This window comes from Centropristis striata, chromosome 11 (genome assembly GCF_030273125.1).
Source record: "Centropristis striata isolate RG_2023a ecotype Rhode Island chromosome 11, C.striata_1.0, whole genome shotgun sequence".
In the NCBI taxonomy this organism is placed as follows: Eukaryota; Metazoa; Chordata; class Actinopteri; order Perciformes; family Serranidae; genus Centropristis; species Centropristis striata.
The window spans coordinates 38,306,422-38,327,199 of NC_081527.1; the positions used below are offsets into that span (position 1 = coordinate 38,306,422).

The following is a 20,778-nucleotide window of genomic DNA, read 5'->3' on the forward strand; positions in this document are numbered from 1 at the left end:
AAATTTCTTTAGGAATTTTCTAGTTTATTCTATTGTATTTTATTGTACTTGAATACCGGACTGCTGTGACAACCCAATTTCCCTTCGGGGATGAATAAAGTAATCTATCTATCTATCTATCTATCTATCTATCTATCTATCTATCTATCTATCTATCTATCTATCTATCTATCTATCTATCTATCTATCTATCTAAACATGTTTAATAATTCCGTTTAGTCGGGTTATTACGGTAAAGGTCTGACCGGGGTATTACGGTAATGGTCTGTCTGCGGACCACGCCCCCTTGGTTCTGCAGTCTGCCCTCCATCCAGGAACCCGGAGCTGTCAGACCGAGAAGGGTCCTCCTGCTGCCGAGAAGGGTCCTCCTGCTGCCGTGAAGGGTCCTCCTGCTGCCGTCACTGACCGAAGACACATCCGACAGGTGAGTGGGAGTGGAGGTTCAAACGTGTTTTTGCATTTTTGTATAATATCGTCAAATATTTCTCAGCTTCTAACGTGTTAACGAGCTGCATCCTCAGCTAGCGGTGGTTGTTAGAGGTCCAGTACAGCTGTCACTAACCGCTAGCTAACATTAGTGGAGCTAACTGTTTTAATAACATTACCGTTAACTCTAATATCAGTCAAACGTTTCCAACTTTACAGCCTTGTGTGGGAAAATGCAGTTGTTTTGATTCAACGAATGATCATATTTTATATGTTTACCATTCAAAAGTCCGTCAACCAGTTATTACGTTATTAACGGCTGCTTGCGTCATGACGTCATACTTAATTTTTTACCGTATAAACAGATTTATAGCGTTTCTCTAGTCTGAGATCAATATGACCGACCCTGCATTACTTTTCTGTTTAAATTCCAACTTGGCGGCCCCGCCCACTACAGTACATTCTGTCCGGGCAAGACTCTATGAAGAACCACTTCAATCATCATTAACTATGTTGCTTTATTGTAATAAAGTGCCTTTGGTGGGTTGTACTAATGCCGAATTGTTAAGTGGTTACTAGCGAATAAAACGGGGCTGTGCATTATGTTTTATAGGGACTATGGGTGTGCTGGTAAGCCAGGCAACCTTTAGTGGCCACTCTTCTCTATGGGGTTCCTGCAGAACGGGATGTGAGCCCTGCAGGTCCCTGCATCCCCGTGCTGCAGCCTTATTATCTACCATCCTGGTTCTGTATACGTGGATAGTTGTGTTTGTCACTGTGTGTCTGTATGGACTCGGTGTGCCAGGCAGGCTGAACAGTGGTCGGAAGAGTTTTATAAATAGATAGTTTGACATTAACGCCTGGATTCCTGACCTTGCTCTCTTTGGAGCGATGCACTGCGCAGACTCAGAGGGTTCTGGGTTCACACACTCAATGCATGAACCTCCTCCAAGTCCTGGGCTGCAGAACTGAACCCAAAGGTCCAATAGCCCGATTGGGTTGTTAGTTTTTGTTAATTGGAACATTAAGATTTAAAAAGTGAGATTGCATAATGTAAAATGCAGTGGTGGAAAAAGTATTAGCTCCCTTACTTAAGTAAAAGTACTAATACAACACTGTGAAATTACTTCACTACAAGTAAAAGTCCTGCATTCAAAACTTACTCATGTAAAAGTACAACAGTATCAGCATCAAAAAGTACTTAAAGTATCAAAAATAAAAGTACTTGTAATGCAGAATGGAACCACTCAGATTGTTTAATATATTCCAAATACCACTGAAAATGGTTATTGGTTTATTTATTTTTTCCCTTCGTCATTATGCATTATTAAGACATCATCATTGATCGTGTCGTACATGATGTCACACCAAAAGACCAGCAAATTGACCATAACTGGGGACTTGTTGAGTAAAATGTCAATTTCAAAAGTTAAAATGCTTCACAGGCCAGATTACTGACTGACTGAAGAGAATGTGTGTTTAAAACCAGTTTTTAGCCTGTTTGTCTGTTTGGACTGAACTACATACTTCATGGTATGTGATTTTTTAGGACTAACTTCCTTGTGCTGTGTACCAACATGCATTGCATAACACATGTCTCAATCAAGTAATTGCCTTAATATCCGTGTTTAACATGTTACCTCTCTTGTCTTTATGCCAGTTAGCAATAAATAATAAACTTGTATGTGCTATTGATGTCAGTCAAGTAGTTCTTGATTAGTTTCAAATAGAATGTGCACCAAACTGATCAGCATCTGCAATTTAAGATCTAAGATCTAAGATTTAAGATCCCTTGCTTGTTAAACTAGCAGTGTCTTGACATGTGCATCTGGAGCTCATGGTGTTTAAAAACTTGAATGTTGATTAATTTTCTGATTGCCAGACCTCAAGCTAACAAAAGTATGCAGCTTCTTTAGTCCTGCACACCTCCGTTGCAGGTTTTGTAACAGTGTGTTGTCAGAGTTTGTTCCTTTTTCTAGTGTTTACATTTGTTGTGTGGTCTTACCCATCTGTCTCTCTTTAGTGTGTGTTTGTATTGTCCATTGGTTCAGTTCAAAAGTCTTTGTTCCACATAAAAAAAACCCATACAAGCTCTTTGTCTACAGCAACAGTGTGACTGTAAACTGAAGAGCAGGAGTTGTCTAAGAATTAAACCAAATAGTAGGTTTATTGAATGGAAAATATCAACCAAAACAAGTGCAAAGCATATGGGTCAGTGACAAATAAGGGTTGGCAAGATGTCAAATGGTGTAACCACAAAATAATGATAAATATTAAATACTTTATCCACCTACAGTGGGTTTAAGTGGACCTATACATGTAATAATCATCATAACATGACATCAAATGGCATTTTTTAAAAGTATTTCTACATTTACACATTTCATCAATATTGAGCAGCACTCTAAAACAACCATTTTTTTCTAAAGTTCTGACAGATTATGTAGAATTTGTTATAATGTTGCAATGTAGACATGCATTGTATTTTTTTTCTCATTTTAGTTCACATTTATTTTCCTGTATATAATCAGATTTTTATGGGAAAAAAGTACCTGGTTACACCAACTGACACTGGACTAGATCACGTCATTGACCCATACATCACCAACTTGTAGGCCTCAATAAAACTTAACTGTTAACAAATTGCTTTTATTTTTTTGGAACATTATTTCTGTGTCAGTATGATCGGGATGTCTCGCTTCAATGTTTGTCACTATGGAGAATGAAAGTAAAGGTCATCAGAGATAAACTACAGTACAGCCAGACAAATGATATTTATATTAGTTATACAAACAGCATTATTAGGACATACTTATTTATTGAGTATGTGTATATGTTCATCATAAATATTATGATTTCTTTTCTCAGTAAGGTGTCTTTAAGAAGCCTCCTGAAGAGCTTGGTGCTCCTTGTCATAGATTTGTCCCATGTGTTGAGGGACAAACAGCATTCTTCCAAAAGATATTCCCTCATTTGGTGTTTAGATAATGTTGGTGGAGAGATCTGGTGACTGTGAAGGCCTAAAGCATATGATTCACTCCATTTTCTTACTAATACAACCATTCAGTGAGCTGTTGTAAACTGTATGGAAGCATGTACATTTGTGATGTCTTTAATGATCCAGTTCTCTTTGGATGAGAAGGTTCTCCGTTAACATAATAACTCTTAAAACAGGAATGGTTTAAAGCATGCAGAGTTAGCACTGCACTGATGGACTGATTCCCCTGCTTGACAAAAAAAACACAAAATAAAATGAGGCTGTTTGGACTACTGGACAGGGACAAAGGATTAGGGACAACATAAAAGGTTGCAATAAAATTAATTTAATACATTTGAAAGTAATGATTTTGGACCCTGGTTTTCGTCACTGTTTTTTTAACAAGACCAGGTCAAAACCTAGTACATGGCTGACTGTGTTGGGTCAGTGCGATTTTGTTGGCAATGTGCCACAGGAATAATTAATGGTAGTGCCCATAATGTGAATATTTTGGATATTAGTAGTTAGTAGTGAAGTAACAACAAAGCCTCATGAACCATTTTCTTTATTTTTTGACTCTTGGCTTAACCCCTTTAAGGTGGGAAAGCATTACCGCATTTCTACCATTAAAACCGGGAGTGCTGATGCGTCACTCTACCATTAAGGCCGGGACAGTGGATATGTCATTTTGTAGTATTTGTATTTTTTTCCACCTATTTTTGGTCTCTTGGCCAATGAAATGCATCAGAATCATGATCAGAATACATGCGGGAGTGTCGCAATGCAACATTGGACTTTTCCAGAACTTTGAAATCATGACGAATGCTGAAAAATCTTCTGTTGAATTTCCAGAAAAACTTCAGGTTTTAGGGGGTTCTTTCAAAATCGCCCATAGGTTTTCCAGGCATGTTTTTCCAGGCGTTTTAGGCCTTAATGGGTTAACCCATTGAAGCCTGGAAAGCGGATACGTCGTTTTGTAGTATTTGTATAAGCTCTCAAATACCTTTTTGAATTTCATTTCTATCTGCTACAGAGGCTGAAAAATCTATTATTTAGAAGAAGAGTTCACACTTTTTTTCCAGAATTTTTCCAGAATTTCCAGAAAATTAGAGGCTTATTTTAAAATCGCCCAGCGATTTTTCAGGCCTCAATGGGTTAAAGAAAGGCTCTAGCAATGGTAATTGAGTGTGTTTTTAGCCCTTTGTTGAACAAAGAGGGCCATCTAGTGGGCTCAGAAAATAAAGAAAATGGTTCATGAAGCTTTGTTGTCCCTTCACTAGTAGTTAGTATGCTTTTGTCCCAGTAATACAAACAAGTAAAGATATGCTTAGTGATATAATAAACCCGAGAGGAACAATAGCGCTCCACTGCACCACTCCTCTTGTTTGAGTCTAATAATAACTGGTGAACTGAAATGAGTGAAGTAGAAACACTGACCTAATGAAGCCGATGACAGCGTGTTTGGAAACAGGTGCAGAAGGTGAATGTAGAAGAGGCCAATCAGCCTCAACAACGTGTGATCACTCACTCACTCACATGCACACGGTGTGTAAATAACAACAGTTCATCCATCTGGAAAGATGAATCCGAGGTTAACTGTGTGTGCCCAACATTGAATATTACTGAACAGTTATATTTACAAGTGATCAACGCTGGGTTTGGTTTCCTGTCTCTTGTCTTTTTTTTTTGTCTGCAGGGTTTTAATCCATCAGAGCTGTAACTAAAACACCGGAGTGTTCGAGACACGTTTGGAACTTTTTTTTCCCATTGGACTGAGTACAACACAAGGCAATGTGAGTGCAGTGCCAGTGTGAGAAAAATACACTGTCAGTGCCAACACAATGCCAATACATTGCTTCACACGGCAATGTGGAAATCCATTTATTTGACAAGAAGCATTTCCTCACAGTTAAGGGACATGGTGCAGTTTAGAAACAGAGAGGCTTGGTTTAAAAGGTTTTCTGTGGTAGATAAATGCTTCTAACTGGTGAATAACCTGTATTCTCCTTCAGGCCGGGGATCAGTTCACTCTGAGGATCTTCTCACAATGTTGCCTCAGCATCTGAAGCAGATCAGAGTCCTAATGGTGAACGACAAAGAGAACCTAGAGCGGACCCTGTTCAGACTTGAACAAGGTAATGCTTTCTATCATTTTCATCTTACAGTACTTATGTTATATACTATAGAGCAGCTATTCTCAACCTTGGGGTCGGGACCCCAATTGGGGTTGCGAGATGATTTCTGGGGGTCGCCAAATCATTTAGGAAGTCAGCTCTGTCTCCACTGTGTTAAAGTGTTTTAGTCTTTTTGGTCACTTAATGTCTTTTTTTTGGTCATTTTGTGTCTTTTTTTGTGTTTTGTTTTTATCATTTTGTGGTCAATTTGTGTCGTTTTTGGTCATTTTGGTTTTTTTGATCATTTTGTGGTCAATTTGTGACTTTTTTGGTCATTTTATTTCTTTTTTTTTTGTCATTTTGTGTCTTTTTTTGTCATTTTGTGTCTTTTTTGGTAATTTTTTTTTTTTTGCGTAATTTTGTGTCTTTTTTGGTCATTTTGTGTCTTTTCTGGTCATTTTGCGTCTTTTTTGATCATTTTGTGGTCAATTTGTGTCCTTTTTGGTCATTTTGTTTCCTTTTTTTAGGTCATTTTGTTTCTTTTTTGGGTGATCTGAACTGTGCGTGTGAGATTGTGTTCAGTGAGCGGGGGTCGTGGACAACATGCATGTTAAATTGGGGGTCGCGACTCAAAAAGGTTGAGAACTACTGCTATAGAAGGCCAGTATGGATGAGGTAGAAAACAACCAGGCTTATAATAGTAATAACCTACAAAACTCACATAAATGGTCCAGCCACAAAGCATTTAAAGAATCCAATTTCCCTTCCTTTCTCCAGTTCGTCATGTGTCTAAATGAAGCAATTAATCAAAAATATTTCTGTCTTCTCAGGGTTCGAGCTCCAGTTCCGCCTGGGGCCGAGTCTCCAGGGCAGGAGGGTTATGGTTCACACCAACTATCCTCTCGAAGGGCAGAAGTTTGAACGAAAGAACTTCCGTGTTTTGGCGTGGAGCTACCCCACAGGAAGAGAGGACGACTCTGACAAGTTCTGCTCTCTGGACCTCAAGATCGCCGGGTCCTACCAGTACTACTTTGGATATGGGTAAGACCCTAATAATAATAATATAATAATAAAATAATATTGTACATTATCATTATGTTGCTGTTATGAGAGATGAGCATGAAAGATCCTTCCTGATATTGGAAAAGGTTAGTTTTATAGAACTATCCCCACTTACTGGCTGTTTCCAGAGCTTTTAACACTAACACAGTGTTTCATCAACACATGGAGTTTTCAGATTTGTCAAATCATTTGTGTAATGAAGTCGCAGCAGCTCCACAGGACTGTTTTGACTGCAAAGACTGGCACGTGTTCAGAAATGCTGCCAGCCAGCAGATCCAAACCAGTCTTCGTATTTCAGCAAATGTGATGATGATGTTGTGATCAAAGAGACGATAAAATCATGCCTGAACAAGAAAGCAAAATAAATAAACAGAGAGATGAGGGCGCATACTGCTCTGTGAGAGACTGGAAAGAGATCTCAGTACCAACAACAGCAATGGATATGAGTGAAGCTGATGAAGCCAGGTGATATCATAACTGACATTTTTATCTTATCACCATCACAGAATAGAATAGAATAGAACAGTCTTTATTGTTATTGCACAGTGTACAACAAAATTATTGACGTGTGTTCAAGCATTCAGTGCAGCCACAACCGCCCCTCTACTTTAAAAAAAAAAAAAAGTCTGCACTAGGGATGGGTACCGAATTCAGTTCTTTTATAGGTACCGACCGAATTTTGTCGGTACTACCGAGTACTGATTCATGTAAAATCAAACGGTACCATGTTTCGGTACCTTAACGGCGTTAACTTTATCATCATTGATCATTGATTTCAACCTGTTTTCATTTGACGTCTTTGATTAACAAGCGTGCTGACAATCGCACTATTTTTTATAAAAAAAAGGTCCTGGCTGCTTACCGCGGCCACTAGCTGCTGCCCTCTTCCGCCCCGGCGCAGAGACCAACAGCCGGCTCTAGGCCTGCTAGCCGCCAGCTAGATAACACGGCAACCTTCATGTTACAAAATGCACGTTCACTCAACAATAAAGCACTGCTCATCCTGGATGTTATATTGTTTTGATATAAGTTTATATTTTGAGAAATAAATATGTTGAATTGAAAAATTTAGATTTTATTATTAAACAAATTAACATTTATTACCACATAAACAAACGCAAAAGTACCGAAAATTGGTACCGTTGAGTACCGATTCCCAGGTACCGTGTATTGGTACCGTATCGGTTCAAATGTGAAAGGTACCCATCCCTAGTCTGCACTGCAGTGTCTGGTCTAATGATGGCTGCCCTTTGGCCCTCAGCCCCATGATGATGATGAGCTTTGAGTATCTGGTGCTCCAGTCCAGACCCTCACCAGTCTGGATCCAGAGCCACCAGACACCCAGGACAACATGTCCACTGGCCTCCACTCAGACCTCACACATCTCCAAAATAAAAAAACCTTCAGAATGCTTTTTTTTTTTAATCTTGACTAACAAAATGAAGACAGTCAGATCAGGTTGGGACACACCTTGTGCAATCTAGTGTTGAGCTTCCTTTTAGCACTGTGTGCCCATGACTGTCCTCCCTGACACGGAGAGAAAAACTCTTTTGTGAAGTTTGTGGATGATGACACCACCATTACCATACATTTCATATTTAGATAATATATATATACAGTACAGGCCAAAAGTTTGGACACACACCTTCTCATTCAATGCGTTTTCTTTATTTTCATGACTATTTACATTGTAGATTCTCACTGAAGGCATCAAAACTATGAATGAACACATGTGGAATTATGTACTTAACAAAAAAAGTGTGAAATAACTGAAAACATGTCTTGTATTTTAGATTCCTCAAAGTAACCACCCTTTGCTTACTAGAATATAAGACATGTTTTCAGTTATTTCACACTTTTTTGTTAAGTACATAATTCCACGTGTGTTCATTAATAGTTTTGATGAATCTACAATGTAAATAGTCATGAAAATAAAGGAAACGCATTGAATGAGAAGGTGTGTCCAAACTTTTGGCCTGTACTGTATATATATATATATATATCCTCCTATTTAACCAGATAAAAGCCTCATTGAGATTAAAAATCTCTTTTTACAATGGAATGCACTTATTTCTGGCAGCAGAACGTCATGATTGATTAGATTACAGACATCCTTTATTCATAATGGTGTAATAAAGCTCCTGGGGTGTTTTTTTGCACATATAATTTCATGGGTTAGGATGATTTGCTTTGATATCATCAGTGCATTCCACTTTGCAACCTTTTTATGGTTTCTTATAATATTTTGTATTGGCCTAAAATATTAACTATCATACATAATGGCTTGTGGTTTGGATCTGCTCAGTCACATGGTAGTTAGTGCTCTTGTTAACTGAGACTAATGAGAAACTATTCTTCACCTCCACTGTGTCCAGTACTTTACTATCTCATGTTTGAATGATATTTTTCTCCCCCAGAGAGACGGAGCGGTCAGGAGGAGGATACATCGTAGTGGACCCGGTCCTCCACGTGGGATCAGACAACCATGTCCTCCCATTAGACTGCATCACCATCCAGACCTACCTGTCCAAATGCCTGGGACACCTAGATGACTGGCCCGATAGACTGAGAGTCGCCAAGGAGTCAGGTGTGTGTATTTTATTTTATTTCTTATGGAAATGGGTTTGGAAAAAATGATTAGTAAGAATGTCTGTGACCCTGGTGACTGTGACTGCACCTGCACCTGACTGCAGCCCGCCACTTTTATATTAGGCCTGCCGATATTTCAGAAATGGGGATTGTTTCATTATTTTTTATGTAAGAACGAGTTAGACTGGCCTTCAAAATAAAAGCACACAGATGTAGATTTCATAATAAGGGCACATGGATTTGTTAGCTGAGTCCACCACAGAATTTACCAGAAGACTGTCAAAATATGATGCTTTAAATAAAACCGAGAACCCTTATTCTCCTTTACAACAGCTATTCTCAACCTTGGGGTCGGGACCCTAATTGGGGTCGCGAGATGATTTCTGGGGGTCACCAAATCATTTTGGAAGTCAGCTCTGTCTCACTGTGTTAAAGTGTTCATGTGTTAATGTGCTTTTGGTCATTTTGTAGGTTTTTTTGTTTGTCATTTTGTGTCTTTTTAGGCCATTTTGTGTCTTTTTTTGGTCATTTTGTGTCTTTTTTTGGTAATTTTGTGTCTTTTTAGGCCATTTTGTGTCTTTTTTTTATCATTTTGTGGTCAATTTGTGTCTTTTTTGTCATTTTGTTTCCTTTTTTGGTCATTTTGTGTCTTTTTTCGGTCATTTTGTGTCTTTTTTTGTTATTTTGTGTCTTTTTTGTGTCATTTTGTGTCTTTTTTTATCATTTTGTGTCTTTTTTTTGATCATTTTGTGGTCAATTTGTGTCTTTTTTGGTCATTTTGTTTCTTTTTTGTATGATCTGAACTGTGCGTGTGAGATTGTGTTCAGTGAGCGGGGGTCGTGGACAACATGCATGTTAAATTGGGGGTCGCGACTCAAAAAGGTTGAGAACTACTGCCTTACAACAACTCATTAAAATATGCAATGATTAAGATGGAATAGTGGCATTTGAATGTGCGAGAGGCACTAAATTGAGGCTTTTACAGCAAAGATTTTCCCTGCTGCTGATACAACTGGTTGCTGAATAGTGTTGTTCACATAGTTTCACTAAAGAGAAACCTATGTGACCTCCAGGAGGTCACTTTATTCAAAGGTTCTAGATAGAAGCTTCTAAACTGTCTAAACCTGCTTTTGTGATGATTCTGAGATCATGGCAGAAAAAGTTGAAGTAATTAACAGAACGGTGCGTTTGCTTAGTAATGCAGATGTTGTTTTCTCTCCCAGGATACAACATGCTCCACCTGACCCCTCTGCAGACCCTGGGAGAGTCCAGGTCCTGCTACTCCTTAGCAGACCAGCTGAGCTTTAACCCGGACTTCAGCCCCGCCGGGCGGAGCTACAGCTGGGAGGAGGTGGGGGCGCTGGTGGAGAAGATGCGGACAGAGTGGAACATGCTGTGTATTACAGATGTGGTGTATAATCACACTGGTGAGTGACTGTGAGCATCTGTTTATGTGTGTGATCAGCCCAACCAGAGAGGAGAGCAGGTTGAAGTTAAACACACTTACAAGAACATTTAGTGGGTGTGAAAGTGCTTCTCAGTCATTAAGGCCCTTGGATTTTCATTAGGGCGAATCAATCATAAACCACAGATTTAATATGAACACAGTGTAACATCATAATGTTAGTGGTCCCTTTAGAGTAGTTGGAAAACCACTGGCAATAGATTCAAGTTTACACTTGATACGATTTTATCCCGATACTTGAGTCACAATATGATATTACTGTGATTTTAAGCATTTTTCTTCATGGTAAGTAATGCGATACAATATATTGAGATTTAACTGTTTAACTGTATTTTGTGTCCACAAAATTAAATTAAATCAAGAATTGTTTCGTCCAAGAGAAAATTCTCAGTGTATTCATCTCACTTCAGTCTTTTTCTTTTTTTTCAAAATATTTTTATTGTCAATTTTCAGAGTGACAAATAACATACATACACAAATAATAAAGATAATAATAAAAGGCAAATAAATAAAAATTAGACACAAACTATGACATATCAAAACAAAGTATACGCAATATAATGTCAGAGTTGAGTGTCCACTTAAGTGTATCAAATGTCACAATAGGTACATTTCAAGAACACACGATAATAATAATAATAATAATAATAATAAATAAAATAGAAATATAGGTGAGTAAATAAATGAGACAAAAAATAAATAAAAAAACTTGACAAATACCATAACATACCAAAACAAATTACAAACAAAGAGGCACAGTGTAACTTCAGTCTTTTTATTTCTCCACAATGAGAGTCAAACCCACAGACTGACCAACAAAGTATTCAGTCAAACTGAACTGAACTGATATCAAACATGTTGGAAAACAACAACTGCAGCATTTTACTTTAACAACAAGCTTCACTGCTCTGGATTTTATGGAATGAAACATAAAAAAGTCTAACTTTGCAGCGTTATTTCAACAACTTCCTGACACCATATCCTGATGTACCTATAACACCTATAACACCTTTATATCCTATATATTTCTTAGGTCTTCTAGTTTTATATGCTACCAGTAGCCCCAGTATCCTCTACACTACACCTCTACTAGATTGAATATATTCCAGTGCTTGTAGATGATGATTTATTGACAGTTAAAGAGCTTTAAGTGTCTGAGGTGATGATGATAATGAAGGTCAGTAGCCCATAGACCGTTCCACTTCCACAGTTCATTCACCTCATTTTATATTGACACTGTGTTTACATTAGCTTATCTGGCAGGTTAAGTAACACTTTATTGATCTGTGAAGTAAGTACAAGTACAAGTACAAGTACAAGTACAAGTACAAGTACAAGAAGGATCTGAGAGTATAAACACCTCCAGTCATGTTAAACTGTTGACAAGAACAGACAAACAATCAGGGGCTGACTTGAAATAATTCCAATTTAATATTTATATTTCTTTCTGTATTATGTGCCAATACAATATCATAATCATATCATAGTATATTGTATTATATAGTATTATATAATATATTATAGTATTATATATATAGTATTATATACTATATATATTTTAGTATTATTATAGTATATAGTATTCTACACTGAGTATGTAATGATTTTCTGGTTCTATCAGTCCGACCCTTTGAACTTGTATCCCTCAAAACACAGAGATCTCAAACAAAGACATGTGGAACATATTTGACAGAAACCTGAAGGACTCTTTGTTCAGACCTGTCCTGTATCCTGTCTTCTCTCATTTCACAATATCAGCATTTTTTTTGACAGGACTAGCATGTTTCTACATATCAGTGACACTGTCAGTCTTTTTTATCTGTTCATATACAAATATTTGCTTTGTGTTGAAAACATTGACATACTGCACTAAAACACATATTGCATAAAACTTCACAGAGCAATTATAACCTTTATAATTATTATATTATATCAATATTTCCATTAAAATATACAGTGCGTAACAAGTTTATAAGACCACCTGTCATAAAAACGATGAAACAAATCTTTTAGAAATCATTCAAAAGCTTGTTTAAAACTAAAAATATAAAAATATTTATTTCTGCAAATAACAAACTGTATTCAGTTTTTTATAGCCAGATGTGAGTCGGCTCACTGAGCTTCTCTGAGAAATGAATCAGCAGAATATTCAACCACTAAAACTCATTATTCTGCTCAGGAATACAGTAATGTAAATGACTATAATCATAGTCAAGAAATGATAATGTGCATTTACTATTAATTTATTTTTATATTTATTATATATAGGGTTTTTTTTTGTAAATTCACGGATAACAATAATAATAATAATTATATTTTAGCATTAAAAATATAATTTGTCAAGTTGGAGATGCTGCGCTTCGCTATCGGCAGCTCAGAGATAAAGTTCTATAAAACATGGGATCCTTTTTTATTATATTTTCATAATATTACAACATGAATGTGCTCAGTTTTGGCCCGTGACAGAAGCATCCACAGCCTGACTCCTGTGAGGTGAAACACCATAAGATAATCTTTACAACTGTGCCTTAAAATGCTCTCAGTACTGTAAAAAATATTTGAAATCAAATTAAAAATATCATTTGGGTTAAAGAGCTTCTACATACTGCTGTATTAACCATTACAGAAACATATTTTGGTACTTTTTTTTTTTTCAAACATGTTTTTATTAAACTTTTTCTTGCAAAGCAGAAGCGGTAGAGAGTACAGAAAACATAACACTAATAATAGTGCAAAAAAACAGACATTTAAGCCTGGCATAGTAAAAGTGAAAATAAATAAATAATAATAAAATAATATAAATTTAAAAAAAAAATAAAAAAAATAGGGGCAATCAGGGAGACCAAAGGAGACAATATAATATATACTCAAGTTTGATAGCTTATCATATTTTGGTACTTACTAATATTGTTAATTTAGCATGGTTTTATTACACTTCTAATTTCAACTTCTGAATTTAGTCACTTCAGACACAGTTTTGGAAGCGGTTAAAGAATGACAGAGACAAAGGTTATTAGGTTGTAACCCTCGGAAAAACATTAGTCAGAATGACAGCTGGGACGTACTTGACACATCCAAATATACCAAATATAGAGAGTTTTCAGTGAACTTTTCATTTTGGGATGTAGAGATATTATCATTTGGATCAACGAGGGTTCTCCCAGGGAGGTCCGGCCTCTTTCTCCCTAGCTCTACTGCTCCCAGTGTTCCTGTTGTTGGGCTCTAAGGCTTGTTGCTCATCCTTAAACACATCAGCTCTCTCCTCCTTCTCTCCTCCTCGGTCCTGAACCTTTTCCCTTCTTCAAGGTGCAGCCACTGGTCTCACCTCCATCTAGAAGGTTTTCATGCAGCTCTCATTCCGAAGACTTTAGCCAGGCTAAAGTTAGACTGCAGATGGACTAGGGGCCAGGCAAGACTCTCTAGCTTCTTGTATGACACATAATTGCATTATTAGCATCTCAAAAGGAGCTCAGGAAGGTCAGAAGATTCATTACAAGGACACGGTGTGGCAACGCTGGAGTCAAACCACCATTCTCTTAATGATTATACTCCAAAGTCCCATTAGTGTTCAGTGTTTCTGAGGTCTCTTCCCTCTATCTCTGCAGTCCCCAGCCACTGCAGCCGCATCGCTCCTTTCTTCATCATGTGTCCTCTTTCCACCACAGGCTCTTGTTTGTGATTAACCACATTTTGTAGCTCTGGATCCCAGTCTGAAGGGCATCAACCCTATAACTCCTTGGAACATCCTTGAGGACCAGGTTTTTCTATAAGATCCTCGATGGTAACGGACCACTTTCAGATGGCTGAAACACTTTTGGTTCTGCCTGTTGATGTCCATCTGTCCCTGGATCTCACTGACACAGACAGGATCCCAGCCAGGGATCTAGTGGGGATCATGTGGTTCCACCTGTAGATGTTGTCTTCGGCTCACACCAACAATACCGGATGACTAAAAAAACAGTCTTCAGGTCTAGCTTGGCCTGGAACCAGGAAATGAAACGTCTTGGATACCTGTGTTTTGGGTTTGGAGCTCCTGGTGTCCCATGGCCTCCTGAAACTGAGATGTAGTCTACCAAAGCAATAATTCCTCAGTGCATGTTATATTCAGCAGGCTTGGACAGTGTCTAATTGTTCCGGGGTAGTCAGTATATGATGGTATGTGTGTAAAGAACACCTACAATGCTCAAAGGTGAATAATAATATCCTCAGTACTTGGACATGTCTTTGGCTTTGTGTCACTTCAACACTGTTCATGCACGAGGCCGGCCTCGCACCAGCTTTTCGAACTGTCACTGTAAATATGCCCCCTGTTAATATTATGCAGTTTTTCCATGTCCCTATGATTAGCAGCAAGGGCATATAACATCAGAGATTACTGAGGGAAGAAAATAGTTCTAGAGCTAGAAAGGAGACGTACAAAGGCTCAGGGCCAACAACATGGGTCTGATGTGGTATAAAGGCAACTATGATGCCCCTCTAGCATCACATTAGTGTCGCTGGGTTCTTTTAAACGCCCACTTTAACATTACATTATGTCTCAGATATCAGTTCAATAAATCATAGACAACAGGAAATATAAACCAACTTTATTAATCTTTTGGAACATAGTGTCTCTCTCTCTCTCACACACACACACACACACTCACACACACACACACACACACACACACACACAATGACATTGTGAAGTATGTGGTGTGTGTGTGAGCAGCATGCCAAACGAGGAACTAACCTCAAATTACAAAGAGCGTCTGGCAGCAGCCCTCCAGTAGAGTTACTGGGGACCACACTAATAAAATGCTGCAGTGCAACATGTTCCCATCTACGACTAAATTCACCTAAGTTAGAATAACACAAACATTACTTACCATTTTTTAACCAGGATTGCAACTGTCACAGCACAAGGCATTGGATTACATTCATAAATCCCTTTGACTGACAAGGACTCAGATATTAAAGTGAATTAGGAGTCACAAGAACACAGAACTCAGTGCTAAGCTTGTTTTGTGCTCAGTTTACTAATTAAATGCAATGTTATTTGCATGAAGGAGCTGAAAGCACATAGCTGCTCCAGCTAGGAGAGTATGTGCTCTCCTGTGTTTGTACCCATCTGCTCTTATCACCTCACCATCCCCCCTTTACAAGATAAGGTCAAAAGTAAAACGAGCCTGACTGAAAGGTCAAAGAGTAACTGAGTGGTGGATTTACTGTCGAGACTGGGTGTAAGAGTATCTTTAGATCTGTAGATCTCTTAGTTCACCTGATGAAGCAAATGTCAGGAGAAATCATGTCTGTAGTCTCTGTGTTGCATCTTTAATGCAGATGAAACAAACAGTATTCATTATCTTTCTACTTGAGTTACATTATTGACAGGCTGTCTTTATGAAACAATGTTAACATTTTTTCTCACCATTTCACCTCTGCACCGTACCAAAGACAGTCTGTTCAGTAGATGGTGGTATTTCTGATCATTTATTTGTCTTTTCTTTGCAGCTTCTAACAGTGTTTGGATCAGAGAACATCCAGAGTGCGGCTACAACCTGGTGAACTCTCCCCACCTGAGACCTGCCTGGGTGTTAGATAGAGCCATCTGGCACCTAACCACCAGGATAGCAGAGGGACGCTACGCCGCTAAAGGACTTCCTGCTGACATCACCAACGAGAGCCAGCTGAATGTGAGTCAACACAGTTAGCACATCTGTACACACTATGTTGTTGTGACTGTTGACTGTGTTCTAGAGCAGTAGTTCTCAACCTTTTTGAGTCGCGACCCCCAATTTAACATCATGTTGTCTCACTGAACACAATCTCACAGTTCAGATCAGACAAACTCAGTTGATACGACACATTCTGGACAAATAATGAAGCAGACAACAACTAAAACATCTCTCTGTCTGTGCATTTATATATGTTTTTATATTTTATTGTTTCTTTTAATCTAAGTCCTTTGCTATCAGTTTAAAGGTCCATTCTTGATACTTTAGGATTTGTCAGAAAAGACAAAATTACCCCCCCAAAAATCAAATTGACCACAAAATGACACAAAATGATAAAAAAAGACACAAAATGACCAAAAAATTACATAAAATTAAGCAAATGGACTCAAAAGGACTCAAATTGATCACAAAATGACAAAAAATTACCACAAAGAGACACAAATTGACCAAAAAAGACAAAATGGCCCAAAATAAGACACAAAATTACTTAAAAAAAAGACACAAAATGACCAAAAAAAGGACATGAAATGACCAAAAAGACTAAAACACATTAACACATGAGCACTTTAACACAGAGCTGCAAAGCAAAATTATTTGGTGACCCCCAGAAATCATCTCGCGACCCCAATTGGGGTCGGGAACCCAAGGTTGAGAACAGCTGTTCTAGAGGATACACATGCTGAGTAGGATGTAGATTATATGACAGTATTCATCTAAACATCATGCTTTCATATTGACTTGTAACTAAGATCATAACACTCACATTGGCATTACAAACCTTTGATAAAACATAACATGGAATCACTTACACAGTAAAAAAATGTTGTATAAAATAGACCCTGTTTACATGTGTGTGTTTCCTTGTGTGTCTCTGTGTGTGTCTCTGTGTGTGTGTGTGTGTGTGTGTGTGTGTGTGTGTGTGTGTGTGTGTGTGTGTGTGTGTGTGTTAGGCCATCCGTAGTGTGTTGTGGCAGGATGTGTATCCTCAGCTCAGACTGTGGGAGTTCTACCAGGTCAAGGTGGACGTGGTGGTGGAGCAGTTCAGAACCCTGCTGCAGAACGGTCTGTACTGTATCAGTCAAGATTTTAAATATTACTGCAAAACAATATTTATTTTGACTTGTTTGCAATAGTTAAAAAATATGAGCAGAGCAGCAGCAGCCTCAGTGTATAACGCAGAACTACAGAGCTAGATAAACAATTGATACAATTAAATGCATAAAGCAAAATAAAATAGTATAAAATTACAGTTTGTTTCATTACAGATCATTGTGTGCTAATACAGAGACATTTGATTTAGATGCTGTTTAAAACACTGAAGTGGTCCGTTTGTTTTCAGGCACCAAGCCGGACCACAGTAAGACCGGGGGAAAGAAGGGTCTGAAGATCATTCAGGACCCAAAATACCGTCGTTATGGCAACACACTGGACATGGACTCTGCTCTGGAGACCTTCACACCTCACAGGTTACAACTTCACACTTCTACTGTTACTGATGGAACTTGATATTTTTTGTATCAAGTAACACTTTACACTGTTCATCTGACAACCAGTCAGATCTCTTTTTCTTAACAGCCAAATAATATAACACAAGCGTTATTTTAAATTGAAAACTGACACTAACATGTGGTTGGTTCTAGCTTTTGTTAACTAAGCACTGAGCTTTTTCACTTAAGTTTTGCTTTCAACTCCATATTGTACTCGTCTGCTTCTAAAATCTATATGGCCAACTCCAAAACATCACAGCTCCACTGGAAGTGCACTGAAAAAAGAACCAACTTAATTGAATTGTTTCATTTGCTAACACCTAAATGAATTAAATTCTTTCAAATTAATTTAATAAGTTAGATTAACACAGTTGATTTTAAATTAATTTGAAAGAACTTAATTCATTTAGGTGTTACCAAATGAAACAATTCAATTAAGTTGGTTCAACTATTTCTTTTTTCAGTGTGGGACACTATGCCACTAGAGATAGAGGGAAATGATCAATACTGCATCTTATTACCATACTTTGCGTGGCAATATTATATTATATTATATTATATTATATTATATTATGTTATATTTTATTATATTATATTATATTATATTATATTTTATTATATTATATTATATTATATTATATTCAGGCTGCCGATATTTATAGTTCCAACGGCCGTCAGTATTTTCGCCGTTTTTGTTTTTTAGCGGGCTCACTTAAAAGAATATACTGGAGATACTGTTTCAAGAAACAAGAACATCTAAGGAATCTATAGGCACTGCAAAGTTAGGCTTTTTTTAAATGTGCCATTCAAAAGCATACCAAACATGTTTTGATATTCAGTTTGACTGAATACTTTGTTGGTCAGTCTGTGGGTTTGACTCTCATTGTGGAGAAATAAAAAGACTGAAGTCAGATGAATACTCTGAGAATTTTCTCTTATTGGACAAAACAATTCTTAATTGAATTTAATTTTGTGGACACAAAATGCAGTTAAACAGTTAAATCGCAATATATTATATCACAAGACTCACCATATTGCAAAATGATTAAAATCACAATAATATCGTGTCGTGACTCAAGTATCGGGATAAAATCGTACCGTAGGGCTGATAAATTATTGCATAATGCATTAATGCATATTGCCATGCATTAAAAAGAAAGAAACATTAATGTTGAACACGATCAGGACGGTACATTTGTTTATTATGTGATTCTATTACAGTTATTGTAATGACAACTTAAAAGTAGACTACAGGATTATATACAGGATTTATTTTCTATAATATCTCTGTAGAGTATTTATATGATCTGTGTGTCTGCAGTTCTTCCCCGCAGCACATTGAGGAGTGCTGTGGTTGGCTGAGGCAGAAGCTGGAGGAGCTGAATAAAGAACAGTACCACACCGTTCACCAGCATCAGGAGCAGGTGAGTTCTGATGGTATAATAATAATATAATAACTGTTCTGCTACTACAGCAACGGCCATTTTTATAAGTAGTTAAATAAATCTATCTATTTAAAACAAAACAAGACAGAGTTTGGTTCAAACACTTCTACCTGAAAGTTAATAAATGGTACATGCAAGAGTTGATCTATTTATATCATGAATAAATTGTATACTACTACTATTCATTTTATTCTACTATTAATAGTTTTCTATGCCGTTTATATTATAAATTCAACCATGATACTACTACAACTACTACCCCCTCTCCTCCCCAAGTTTAAGTTCAGTGATATATTCCACCGATTTCTTCATGACTAGCAAAAAGTGTCCAGCTAACAATCGTTAGACGGCACATTTTCAACGGCCAGATAGTTCAAACATTACAAAGTGAATCAGTATCAATATAAAATGGAAATGAACAGTATTATACATTGTTTGGCCACATACCTGCAGCAAGAGACCAAGAGGAGGGTAGAAGGTTTGTTCTGGGACTACCAATTAAAAAAAAAAAAAAACACTTTTCAAAATAGGGCAGCCAGCTGAAGCCCAACTGACACCTGTTGTATGGATGTTAGTGGAGTCATGGAGGGATGCTGCTATAGTTACTGCCTCATGTCACATATATGTTGTATATGAACTACCAGAATAGTCCCTGCCAGCTTTAGAACATAGTGTTCTCTGCACCGTGTTTAGACCAGGGGTGTCAAACTCAAATACACAATGGGCCAACATTTAAAACTTGAATAAAATCGCGGGCCAACATTGAACAAATAAACCTTTTAATATATACCAAACATGTTTTGCTTTAACATTAAATATGGAACCAGCAACGCTGATAAACATACAATATATAACAAAGACATGCAAAATCAAATTTCAAATAAAAAACACATCAATGCAATTAATTTATTAAATAAAAATTAAATAAATAAACTTTTTCAACAGGTTAATAAATTCTGCCTTTCTTTTCTCCATTTTTGGGAAGGGGTAGCTGGGAGACAGCTCTAGCTTGAGGTTGCTATGACGACTGTCACAGAGGAGCGTTTCTGGGTCCTGTCCTGATGGACGCGCCAAAACAACAGCAGGGCATTGTGGGATTTGTAGTATTAGCTGTAAATGCGCCGTATAATACCGGCGGGTCAGCTTTTATAGTACAATAATAATATAATAATTTGGTATTGCCTCGTGGGCCAAATAAAATTACACTGCAGGCCAAATTTGGCCCGCGGGCCAGAGTTTGACACCCCTGGTTTAGATAAAGTGTGGAACTGGAGACACTTTGCGGATCCCAAAAAATACACAATCCATGCTGTGCATTAGTCATTGTTCATGATGTTCCTCCTCTTCTTTCCTCTAGGCTGCCAACTGCATTGTGGGAAACGTAGTGTACGAGCGTCTGGCAGACCACGGCCCCAAACTTGGTCCTGTTAGCAAGAAAAACCCTCTGGTGACCAGGTGAGAAGGAATATAAAGACAATGGAAACAAACGTTGATAA

General features: G+C 37.6%; 1 protein-coding gene across 2 annotated transcripts in view; it reads left to right on the forward strand.

Annotated features, from left to right (window-relative positions):
* Positions 1-332: 332 nt before the first annotated feature.
* The window catches only part of agla (amylo-alpha-1, 6-glucosidase, 4-alpha-glucanotransferase a), a 42,157-nt gene continuing 21,711 nt past the window's right edge, over positions 333-20,778 (forward strand). The window contains exons 1-11 of one of the 2 annotated variants that reach the window (XM_059344263.1): positions 409-424; positions 5,100-5,196; positions 5,416-5,538; positions 6,348-6,558; positions 8,997-9,166; positions 10,392-10,595; positions 16,127-16,308; positions 17,301-17,412; positions 17,690-17,816; positions 19,159-19,261; positions 20,640-20,737. In XM_059344263.1, the coding sequence (XP_059200246.1) occupies positions 5,451-5,538; positions 6,348-6,558; positions 8,997-9,166; positions 10,392-10,595; positions 16,127-16,308; positions 17,301-17,412; positions 17,690-17,816; positions 19,159-19,261; positions 20,640-20,737 (1,295 nt within the window). In that variant the 5' untranslated portion in view covers positions 409-424; positions 5,100-5,196; positions 5,416-5,450. Of the gene's footprint in view, positions 425-5,099; positions 5,197-5,415; positions 5,539-6,347; positions 6,559-8,996; positions 9,167-10,391; positions 10,596-16,126; positions 16,309-17,300; positions 17,413-17,689; positions 17,817-19,158; positions 19,262-20,639; positions 20,738-20,778 lie in introns of both variants that reach the window. The other variant, XM_059344262.1, reaches the window with a different exon arrangement.